Source organism: Heterodontus francisci, chromosome 25, assembly GCF_036365525.1.
Source record: "Heterodontus francisci isolate sHetFra1 chromosome 25, sHetFra1.hap1, whole genome shotgun sequence".
NCBI classification, from domain to species: Eukaryota; Metazoa; Chordata; class Chondrichthyes; order Heterodontiformes; family Heterodontidae; genus Heterodontus; species Heterodontus francisci.
The window spans coordinates 76,976,394-76,988,741 of record NC_090395.1 but is presented as its reverse complement, the minus strand read 5'-3'; the positions used below and the strand labels follow the sequence as shown (position 1 = coordinate 76,988,741).

At 44.1% G+C, this 12,348-nt stretch overlaps 1 protein-coding gene across 1 annotated transcript; it reads right to left on the bottom strand.

The window, feature by feature from the left end:
• Positions 1 to 10,339: 10,339 nt before the first annotated feature.
• On the bottom strand, positions 10,340 to 10,906 carry LOC137384046 (uncharacterized). The gene has a single exon (XM_068057609.1). It carries the CDS (start codon positions 10,904 to 10,906, stop codon positions 10,340 to 10,342), a length of 567 nt encoding a protein of 188 aa, XP_067913710.1.
• Positions 10,907 to 12,348: the final 1,442 nt, after the last annotated feature.

Below are 12,348 nucleotides of genomic sequence, written 5' to 3'. Positions count from 1 at the left end.
TTCTAATTCTACACTTCAACTTGTTGCAGAGAACTGAAAGTGATCATCACCTCCAGTCTAAACCAGCAGAAATCTACAACACCTCAACAAATTCAAGATTAAAAACACCCAGGCCTGCACCTTTAAAAGAGATTGTCCTCTTTAGAAGATTCAACAGGTTTACCGTGAAGCACTATCTTTCTCTGAACTACATCCTACCCTTTTCTCTCTCTATCTATCTATTCTTGTATATGTGTGTGTGTGAGTGAATGTGTGTGTGAGAAAGGTTGCGACCATTTCGGGAACTGTGTAAAAAAAAGTTACTTTTTTTTAACCTACGAGAAAACCTATCATTTGTCTGTTTGACCCTAAAAAACACTCAGGGACTAACTCACCATTTTAAACAAAACACGATTGCAGTCAGTTGGGAGGTGAACTGTGGGACCAACCCTCATCCCTTACCACATGTAACATTACAAATTGTCATGGTGTTAATCAGGCATGGTCATAGAGTCATAGAGTGATAGAGTCATAGAGAGTTATACAGCACAGAAACAGGCCCTTCGGCTCATCATGTCTGTGCCGGCCATACAGCACCCAACTATTCTAATCCCATATTACTGCACTTGGCCTGTAGCCTTGTATACTATGGCGTTTCAAGCGCTCATCTAAATACTTCTTAAATTTTGTGAGGGTTCCTGCCTCTACCACCTCTTCAGGCAGTGCGTTCCAGATTTCAACCACCCTCTGGGTGAAAAAACGTTTCCTCAAATCTCCCCTAAACCTCCTGCCCCTTACCTTAAATATCTATGCCCCCTGGTTCTTGACCCCTTCACTGAGGGAAAAAGTTTCCTCCTATCTAACCTGTCAATGCCCCTCATAATCTTGTACACCTCAATCATGTCCCCCCTCAGCCTTCTCTAAGGAAAACAACCCTAGCCTTTTCAGTCTCTCTTCATAGCTGAAATGCTACGGCCCAGGTAACATCCTGGTGAATCTCCTCTGCACCCTCTCCAGTTCAATCACATCCTTCCTATAGTGTGGTGACCAGAACTGTATGCAGTATTCCAGCTGTGGCCTGACTAGGGTTTGTACAGCTCCATCATAACCTCCCTGCTCTTATATTCTATGCCTCGGCTAATAAAGACAAGTATCCTATATGCCTTCCTAACCACCTTATCTACCTGTGCTGCTGCCTTCAGTGATCTATGGACAAGTACACCAAGGTCCCCCTGACCTTCTGTACTTCCTAGGGTCCTACTATCCATTGTATATTCCCTTGCCTTGTTAGTCCTCCCAAAAAGCATCACCTCACACTTCTCAGGATTAATTCCATTTGCCACATCTCTGCCCATCTGACCAGCCCACCTGTGTCGTCCTGTAATCTAAGGCTTTCCTCCTCAATATTTACGACACCACCAATTTTCGTGTCATCTGCGAACTTACTGATCATACCTCCTATATTCACGTCTAAATCATTAATGTACACTACAAACAGCAAGGGTCCCAGCACCGATCCCTGTGGTACACCACTGGTCACAGGCTTCCAATCGCAAAAACAGCCCTCAACCATCACCCTTTGCCTCCTGCCACTAAGCCAATTTTGGATCCAATTTGCCAAATTGCCCTGGATCTTATGGGCTCTTACTTTCTTAACTAATCTCTCATGCGGGACCTTATCAAAAGCCTTACTGAAATCCATGAATACTACATTTACTGCTTTACCCTCATCGACACATCTAGTCACCTCCTCGAAAAATTCAATTAGATACGATCTCCTCCTGACAAAGCCATGCTGACTATCCCTGATTAATCCCTACCCTACCTCTCCAAGTGGAGATTAATCCTGTCCCTCAAAATTTTTTCCAATAGTTTCCCAACCACTGATGTTAGACTCACTGACCTGTAATTACCTGGTTTATCCCTGCTACCCTTCTTGAATAATGGTACCACATTCACTGTCTTCCAGTCCTCTGGTACCTCTCCTGTGGCCAGAGAGGATTTGAAAATTTGTGTCAGAGCCCCTGACATCTCCTCCCTTGCCTCATCTAACAGCCTGGGATACATCGCATCTCGGCCTGAGTATTTATCCACTTTTAAGCCCGCTAAAACAGCTAATATTTCGTCCCTTTCAATGCTAATATGTTCAAGTATATCACAATCCCCCTCCCTGATCTCTACACCTACATCGTTCTTCTCTATAGTGAACACCGATGAAAAGTAATCATTTAAAACCTCACCAAGTCCTCTGGCTCCACACACAGATTGCCACATTGGTCGTCAATGGGCCCTACTCTTTCCCTGGTTATCCTCTTACCCTTAATATACTTATAAAACATCTTGGGATTTTCCTTTATCTTGACCGCCAGTGTTTTTTCATGTCCTCTCTTTGCTCTCCTAATTACTTTTTTAAGTGTTACCCTATACTTTCTATCCTCCTCTAATGTCTCCGCTGTTTTCAGTGCTTGGGATCTGCCGTAAGCCTCCTTTTTTCCCTTGATCCAATCCTCTATATCCCTTGACATCCAGGGTTCCCTGGGCCTGTTAGTCCTACCCTTCACCTCAATGGGTACATGTTGGCTCTGAACTCTCACTATTTCCTTTTTGAATGACTCCCAATGGTTTGATGTAGACTTTCCTACAAGTAGCTGCTCCCAGTCCACTTTGGCCAGATTCTGTTTTATCAAATTGAAATCGGTCTTCCCCCAATTCAGTATCTTTATGTCTGGTCCATCTTTGTCCTTTTCCGTAACTACCTTAAATCTTACACAGTTATGGTCACTATCGCCGAAATGTTCCGCCACTGACACTTCTACCACCTGTCCGGCTTCATTCCCTTGGATTAGGTCCAGTACCGCCCCTTCTCTTGTAGGACTTTCTACATACTGGCTCAAAAAACTCTCCTGTTTGCATTTTAAGAATTCTGCCCCTTTTAAGCCTTTTGCACTCATACTATCCCAGTTAATATTGGGGAAGTTGAAATCCCCTGCTATTATTACCTATTATTTTTACACCTCTCAGAGATTTGCCTACATATCTGCTGAAAAAACCAGTGACCCACTAGCATCAAGGAAAGTACCTGGAAAGTAGGAAATACCGGCTGAGATACTCATGTATAGAAAGCTCCAGTTGCTGCCAGACCTCTACAACCTCCTCCTCTGCTGGAGAGAAGGCTCTGTCCCACAGGATAGGCTGAATTTTACCAGCCTCTCGACGCCACGGGCCGCGGTGTGGGGGCCGGTAAGATGCTACGGGGAGAGGCCCGCCTCAACCCGCGACATCGAGACGGGCTCGCCGCTTGTTACCGGCAATGGCGGGACCTCAGTGCGCCACCCCCCACTGCCGCACGGCAGGAGCACCACAATTAGCACATGGTAATGCTTTCTTATCTATGCTGATTATGCAGTCCACCGCCTCTCCACCGACACTGCCGGATCTTTCGTTGAATGGGCAGCCGTCACGTGCCGTCCCGTTCATGATCTGAAAAGCCGGCGGGTCCTCACTCTGCATTCTGAAAGGGAGAGGGTCTGGGATTACTGGAGGGAAAACTGTCCTGGCATAAAGGGAGGTACCGTGTACCATTCCTCCATTAACAGTGTATCTTCTGTGTTTGCGAGGGAGCAATGGCACACTAGGCATCTTGTGTGTGGGGAGGGCGCCAGAAAGGGCAGGAGCATTAAGGTTTTATGGATGGTGGGGGCAATCGATTCAGCTGATAGGATCTTGATGTGGTCATGCTGTGCCACTCCGAGTGTTGGCCAAGATGGGCATTGCCATGGCACGCCACATAGTTGATCCAGGAAAGCAGCTGATGTACCCGTCAACACCAATCCATGCCCTGTTAGGAACCTTCGAATACGTGCAGGGTTCAACTTTATTTATCACATGGTAATAGGTATGGCTCATCCTACATTGTGTGATGCTCTGCACATGAGGATCCATATGCACCAGGGGCAATACCAACAGGCAGGTGCAATCCATGTAGAGGACCCCGGTTGTGAACTGCAGCCCCCAAGGGGAGCTCGCCATTATGGTTGCCGTGCATCTACAGGCCCCACATGACATGCCATCGGATGTCAGAGCACCTATGCCAGAGGAGATTGAGTATAGAGAGAGGATGATGACACGTCTCTGTGTCCTGCTCAAGGATAATCAGTTCCCCATAGGGGCAGCGGTTCTCAAGCCTGATGCCTCTGTAGCCTTTTAGGGGTCCACCAGAGACCTTTGTGGGGTCACACAGTCGACAGTGCACCGCTGCATTAGGGAGGTCACCGATACCCTGCACCGGAGGGCCACTGAGGATGTCCACTTCAGGACGGACTCTCACAGCCTGGCCCAGAGGGTCATTGGTCCTGGCACCATTGCTGGAGAACCATAGGTTGTAATGTTCATAGACTGCACTCGTGTGGACATCAGGCCTCCCGCCAGGCTGCCACCTGCAGACGTCACCATTAGAGGAGTCCTCTCAATCTAGGTGAAGCTGGTATATGAACACTGCGGATGCTTGCAGCGAATCTGAGACCGTTTCTCAGGCAGCTGCCATGACACCTGGGTCTTGTGCCAGTCCCAGTTGCCTCCGCTGTTCACTGAACTGGCTCAGATGGAGGGGTGGCTTCTTGGAGATAAGGGCTATCCTTTGCAGACATGGCTCCTGACACCGGTGAGAGACTCACCACGGCTGCAGAGGAGAGATACAACACCAGTCATTGAGATACATAAGCCACCATTGAGCAGGAGAAATTGATGCTGAAAGAGTGCCTCCAATGCCTGGATGGATAGGGTGATGCCCTGTACTATGGGCCGAAAAGGCCAGCTCCTTTCTTTGCTGCTCTGAACAACTGCGCGCCCAATAGGGGCCAGGCCTGGCATGATGAGGAGAGACTTCAACAGGATTCCTCCTTGGACTATGTGGACACTGAGGACCTACAACATGAAAGATGCAAGGGAGGGCAGATGGCACCCAGGCTCTGCACGCAGGGCTAGCGACGTACGGCAGTGGTTTATCAGACAAAGACTCTCTACACCATAGGAACCAACACTAGCTCTGAAGCCACACATCACCCTCACTCACCTGCTGTGCACCAGTCCACATTGTTTATTTTTTTTTTGTTTATTTAGAGATACAGCACTGAAACAGGCCCTTCAGCCCACCGAGTCTGTGCCGACCAAGATCCACCCATTTATACTATCCCTACAGTAATCCCATATTCCCTACCACCACTAGGGGCAATTTATAATGGCCAATTTACCTATCACCTGCAAGTTTTTGGCAGTGGGAGGAAACCGGAGCACCCGGCAGAAACCCACGCGGTCACAGGGAGAACTTGCAAACTCCGCACAGGCAGTACCCAGAATTGGACCCGGGTCCCATTGAGCTGTGAGGCTGCGGTGCTAACCACTGCGCCACTGTGCCGCCCCTGTGTAAACCATTGGAGGCAGCAGCTGATTGAGCCAATGTCCATGTCACTGCATCCATGTAGACGCTCATGAGTAATGGTGACATGGCAATAATGTTATTGCATACGTTGGCTCACCTGAAGGCCCAATGGTGCAAAGGGATGTGACATTGGCGCTACATGCTGGCACACATCATTCCCACAGAGAAAAGGACGCACATGTTGGTGAGGAACATTTAGTGAAAGATGTATTTACATTGCTGTGACACCCGTGCATTCCCATTTGTGTCAGTGTTTTCTCTGTAAACCTCTGCAATACCTTTTATGGTCTATTTAAGTCTCACGTCCTGGAATGTGCTAAATTAAGATTATTCACCCTGGTGTGGCACGCCTACAAGAAGGAATGTTACACTTGAGTGGGAGAAGAGGATCGCAACTTCACAGGACATTGGGACACAGCAGGGTAAGTATGTGGTAGCAAAGCAGAAAGTGCTGGGGAAACTCAGCAGGTCAGGCAGCATCTGTGGAGAGAGAAGCAGAGTTAACTTTCAGGTCTGTGAACTTGGACACGTTAACTCTGCTTCTCTCTCCACAGATGCTGCCTGACCTGCTGAGTTTCTGCAGCACTTTCTGCTTTGCTGCCAGATTGACAGCAGCCCCACTCTTCAGCAGTCAGGTAAGTATTTCTTTGACAACTGTCAGGAGGCAGGTGCTGAGTGCTTAAAACAGGGCGCCAACACCTGTTGCACAACTGTCCAAGGGTTCCTCACTCTACTGAATGTCCCACCTCTCCCCATGTAATATCGGGGGGGGGGGGGTGGTGGGGATGGGAAGATGGCGGGGACGCACAGTATAAATTGGCACAGTGTAAATGGGCATGGTGTAAATTGGCACAGTATAAATTGGCAAGGTATTAATTGGCACAGTGTGAATAGGCACAGTGTAAATCATCACAGTATAAATCGGCACACTGTAAATTGGCAAAGTGCAAATTTGTGCAGTGTAAATTGGCATGGTGTGAATTGGCACAGTGTAATTTGGCGCAGTATAAATTGGCATGATATAACTTGGCACAGTATAATTTAGCACAGTTTAAATTGGCACAATGTAGTTTGTCACAGAATAATTTGTCACATTATAAATTGGCATGGTGTAAATTGGCATGGTGTAAATTGGCACAGTATTAATTGGCACAGTATAAATTGGCACAATGTAAATTGGCACAGTGTAAATTGGCACAGTGTAGTTTGCCACAGTATAATTTGTCACATTATAAATTGGCATGATATGAATTGGTACAGAGTAAATTGGCACGGTATAAATTGGCACAATGTAACTTGGCACAGTGTAACTTGGCATGGCCTAAATTGGCACTGTCACAATTGGCACAGTGTAATTTGGCGCAGTATACATTGGCATGGTGTAATTTGTCACAGTATAAATTGTCATGCCGTGAATTGGTACGGTGTAAATTGGCACAGTATGAATTGGCACAGTATAATTTAGATGTTTAAATTGGCACAGTGTAAATTGGCACAGTGTCACTTGGCACAGTATTAATTGGCACAGTATAAATTGGCACGGTGTGAATTGGTACAGTGTGAATTGGCACAGTGTAAATCAGCACATTATAGTTTGCCATGATATAATTTGTCACATTATAAATTGGCATGTTGTGAATTGGCACATTGTGAATTGGCAAAGTATAATTTGGCACAGTTTAAATTGGCACAGTGTAAATTGACAAAGTGTAAATTGGCACAGTTTAAGTTGGCATACAATAAATTAGCATGGTAAAAATTGGCACAGTATAAATTGCCAAGTGTAAATTGGCAGGGTATAACTTGGCACAGTATAATTTGGCACAATGTGAATTGGTGCAGTGTAAATTGACACAGTATAACCAGGCACAATATAATTTGGCACAGTGTAAATTGGCGCGATGTGAATTGGAATAGTGTACATTAGCTCAGTGTAAATTGTCACAGTATAAATTGGCACAATATAAATTGGCAAGGTACAAATTGGCATGGTGTAAATTGGCACAGCATAAACTGGCACGGTCTATATTGGCACAGTGTAAATTGGTACAGTATTAATTGGCACAGTATAAATCGTCACAGTGTAAATCGGATCACTGTAAATTGATACGGTGCAAATTGGCACACTGTATATTGGCATGGCGTGAATTGACACAGTGTAAATTGGCACAGTGTAAATTGGTATGGTGTGAATTGGCATGGTGTAAATCGGCACAGTGTAAATTGGCAAAGTATAAATTGGCATGATATAACTTGGCACAGTATAATTTGGCACAGTTTAAATTGGCACAGTGTAAATTGACAAAGTGTAAATTGGCACAGTTTAAGTTGGCATACAATAAATTAGCATGGTAAAAATTGGCACAGTATAAATTGCCAAGTGTAAATTGGCAGGGTATAACTTGGCACAGTATAATTTGGCACAATGTGAATTGGTGCAGTGTAAATTGACACAGTATAACCAGGCACAATATAATTTGGCACAGTGTAAATTGGCGCGATGTGAATTGGAATAGTGTACATTAGCTCAGTGTAAATTGTCACAGTATAAATTGGCACAATATAAATTGGCAAGGTACAAATTGGCATGGTGTAAATTGGCACAGCATAAACTGGCACGGTCTATATTGGCACAGTGTAAATTGGTACAGTATTAATTGGCACAGTATAAATCGTCACAGTGTAAATCGGATCACTGTAAATTGATACGGTGCAAATTGGCACACTGTATATTGGCATGGCGTGAATTGACACAGTGTAAATTGGCACAGTGTAAATTGGTATGGTGTGAATTGGCATGGTGTAAATCGGCACAGTGTAAATTGGCAAAGTATAAATTGGCATGATATAACTTGGCACAGTATAATTTGGCACAGTTTCAATTGGCACAGTGTAAATTGGCACAGTTTTAATTGTCATGGTGTGAATTGGCACAGCGGAAATTGGCACAGTGTGAATTCACATGGTATGAATTGGCAGAGCATAATCTGGCACAATATAAATTGACATTGTGTAATTTGGCACATTATAAATTGGCACAGTATAAACTGGCATGGTATTAATTGGCACAGTATAAATTGGGACAGTGGGAATTGGCACAGTTTAAATTGTCACAGTGTAAATTGGCACAGCATAAACAGGCATGGTATTAATTGGCACAGTATAAATTGGGACAGTGGGAATTGGCACAGTTTAAATTGTCACAGTTTAATTTGGCACAGTGTAAGTTGCATAATATGAATTGGCATGGTATAAATTGGCATGGTGTGAATTGGCAGAATGTGAATTGTCAGAGTGCAAATTGGCAGGTTGTAAATTGGCTCAGTGTAAATTGGCACATAATAATTTGGCATGGTGTAAATTGGCACACTGTAAACTGCCATGGTATAAATTGGCACAGTGTGAATTGGAACCGTGTAAATTGGCATGGTGTGAAATGGCACAGTTTAAATTGGCATGGTATAAATTTCCACAATATAAATTTCAAACTGGCATGGTATAAATTGGCACAGTGTAAGTTAGCATGGTGTAAATTGGCACAGTATTAATTGGCACAGTATAAATTGACACAGTGTGAATTGGCTCAGTGTAAATTTGCACAGTGAAAATCTTCACAGTGTAAATCGGCACACTGTAATTTTGGCACCATGTAAATTGGCACAGTGTGATTTGGCATGGTGTAAATTGGCACAGTATAAATTGGCATGATATAACTTGGCACAGTATAAATTGGCACAGTGTAAATTGGTACGGTGTAAATTGGCACAGTGTGATTTGGCACGGCGCAAATTGGCGCAGTATAAACAGGCACAGCATGAATTGGCACAGTGTAAATTGACACAGAGTGAATTGGAGCAGTGTAAATTGGCACAGTGTAATTGGCATGGTGTAAATTGGCACAGTATAAATTGGCACAGTGTGAATTGGAAAAGTATAAACTGGCACAGTATAAATTGGCACAGTGTGAATTGGCACAGTGTGAATTGGAACAGTGTAAATTGGCACAGTGTAAATTGGCACAGTGTAAATTGGAAAAGTATAAACTGGCACAGTATAAATTGGCACAGTGTGAATTGGAAAAGTATAAATTGGCACAGTGTGAATTGGAAAAGTATAAATTGGCACAGTGTGAATTGGAACAGTGTAAATTGGCACAGTGTAAATTGGCACAGTGTAAATTGGCACAGTGTAAATTGGCACAGTGTGAATTGGAACAGTGTAAATTGGCACAGTGTAAATTGGCACAGTGTAAATTGGAACAGTGTAAATTGGCACAGTGTAAATTGGCACAGTGTAAATTGGCACAGTGTGAATTGGAACAGTGTAAATTGGCACAGTGTAAATTGGCACAGTGTAAATTGGCACAGTGTAAATTGGCACAGTGTAAATTGGCACAGTGTGAATTGGAAAAGTATAAATTGGCACAGTGTGAATTGGAAAAGTATAAATTGGCACAGTGTGAATTGGAACAGTGTAAATTGGCACAGTGTAAATTGGTATGGTATGAATTGGCACAGTGTAATTTGCCACGATGTAACTAGACATGTTGTGAATTGGCACAGAGTGAATTGGCATGGTTTAAATTGGCACGGTATAATTTGACACAGTATAAATTGTCATGGTGTAAATTGGCCCAGTATAAATTGGCACAGTTTAAATTGGCATGGTGTGAATTGGCACGATGTGAATTGGCACACTGTAAATCATCACAGTGTAAAATGGCACAGTGTGATTTGGGGCAGTGTAAATTGGCACATTGTAAATCGGCACAGAGTAAACTGGCACAGTGTTAATCGGCACAGTGTAAATTGGCACAGTGCAGATCAGCACAGTGTAAATTAGCACGGTGTGAACTGGAACAGTGTAAATTGGCACAGTGTAATTTGGCACGGTGTAAATAGGCATGTTGTGAATTGATACAGTTTAAATTGGCATGGTATAAGTTGGCAGAGTGTAAATTGGCATGGTGTGAATTGGCACAGTGTAATTTGGCACAGAGTGAATTGGCATTGTGTAAATTGGTATGGTGTGAATTGGCACAGTGTAATTTGGCACAGAGTGAATTGGCACACTGTAAATTGCCACAGTGTAAATCGGCACAGTGTAAATTGGTATGGTGTGAATTGGCACACTGTAAATTGCCACAGTGTAAATTGGCACAGTGTAATTTGGCACAGAGTGAATAGGCATGGTGTAAATTGGCATAGTGTGAATTGGCACACTGTAAATCGGCACAGTGTAAATCAGCACAGTGTAAATTGGTATGGTGTGAATTGGCACACTGTAAATTGGCACAGTGTAAATCTGCATAGTGTAAATTGGTATGGTGTGAATTGGCACAGTGTAATTTGGCACAGAGTGAATTGGCATGGTGTAAATTGGCATAGTGTGAATTGGCACACTGTAAATTGGCACAGTGTAAATCGGCACAGTGTAAATTGGTATGGTGTAAACTTTCACAGTGTAAATTGGCCCAGAGTGAACTGGCATGGTGTGAATTGTCACGGTGTGAAACTGCACACTTTAAATTGGCACGGGGTAAATTGGGCAGTGTAAAGTGTAAATTGGCATGGTGTAAATTGCCACAGGGTAAATTGGTACAATGTAAATTGGCATAGTATAAATTGACATGGTATAAATTGGCACGGTGTAAATCGGCACATTGTAAATCGGCACGGTGTTAATGGCATGGTGTGAACTTGCACAGTGTAAATTGGCACAGAGTAAAATTCTGCGGGGAAAGCCCTGCCTCGACCTGTATGTTCGTGAAGGGTCCGCCGTATTACCGGTGGTGGGGGACCTCATTGCGGCCCCTCTGGCGGTGGGCCCTTCATATGCATATCAAAATAACCTAAGTGATATGCAAATAAACTCATCTGCGGGTGGCAGCCGTCCCATGTCAATTTTACGGCCACCATTCATACCTCATGCACCTTCGGAACTCCGTATGGAGTTCCAAGGCGAAAACCTGGTAGGGAGTGGGGGATGAATAAAATTTTGGGGGCGGGGGTGAGCAGGGTGGCAAAAACGAATGTGATTGGGTGAGGAATGGTGGGAAGGGGTTGAACATAGGGACATAAGAACTAGGAGCAGGAGTAGGCAATTCAGCTCCTCGAGCCTGCTCCGCCATTCAATACGATCATGGTTGACCTCATCTTGGCCTCAAATCCACTTTCCTGCCCGTTCTCCATAACCCTTCAACCATTACTAATTAAAGATCTGTCTATCTCCTCCTTAAATTTACCCAATGTCCCGGCATCCACCGCACTCTGGGGTAGTGAATTCCACAGACTCACGACCCTTTGAGAGAAGTAATTTCTCCTCATCTCGGTTTTAAATCTGCTACCGCTTATCCTAAAACTATGATCTCTCGTTCTAGATTGCCCCACAACAGGAAACATCCTCTCTACGTTTACTTTGTCAATCCCCTTAATCATTTTACAGACCTCAATTAGATCTCCTCTCATTCTTCTAAACTCTAGAGAGTAAAGGCCTAAACTGCTCAATCTCTATTCATAAGACAAACCCCTCATCCTTGGAATCAATCTAGTAAACCTCCTCTGAACTGCCTCCAATGCAACTGCATCCCTCCTCAAGTAAGGGGACCAATACTGTACGCAATACTCCAGGTGCGGTCTCACTAATGCCTTGTACAGTTGCAGCAACACTTCCCTACTTTTTATACTCTATTCCTTTAGCAATAAATGCCAAAATTCCATTTGCCTTCCTTATTACCTGCTGCACCTGCATACTAGTTTTCTGTGATTCATGAACGAGGAAACCCAGATCCCTCTGCACCGAAGCACTCTGAAGTTTCTCTCCATTTAGATAATAATTTGCCTTTCTATTCTTCCGACCAAAATGGATAACCTCACACTTATCCACGTTAAACTCCATCTGCCAAATTTTGGTCCATTCACCTAACTTATCCA

What these genes read in the sequence shown, in the direction of transcription:
- LOC137384046 (XM_068057609.1), bottom strand. Translation starts at nt 10,906, where the DNA reads ATGCCAGTTCACTCTGGGCCAATTTACACTGTGAAAGTTTACACCATA.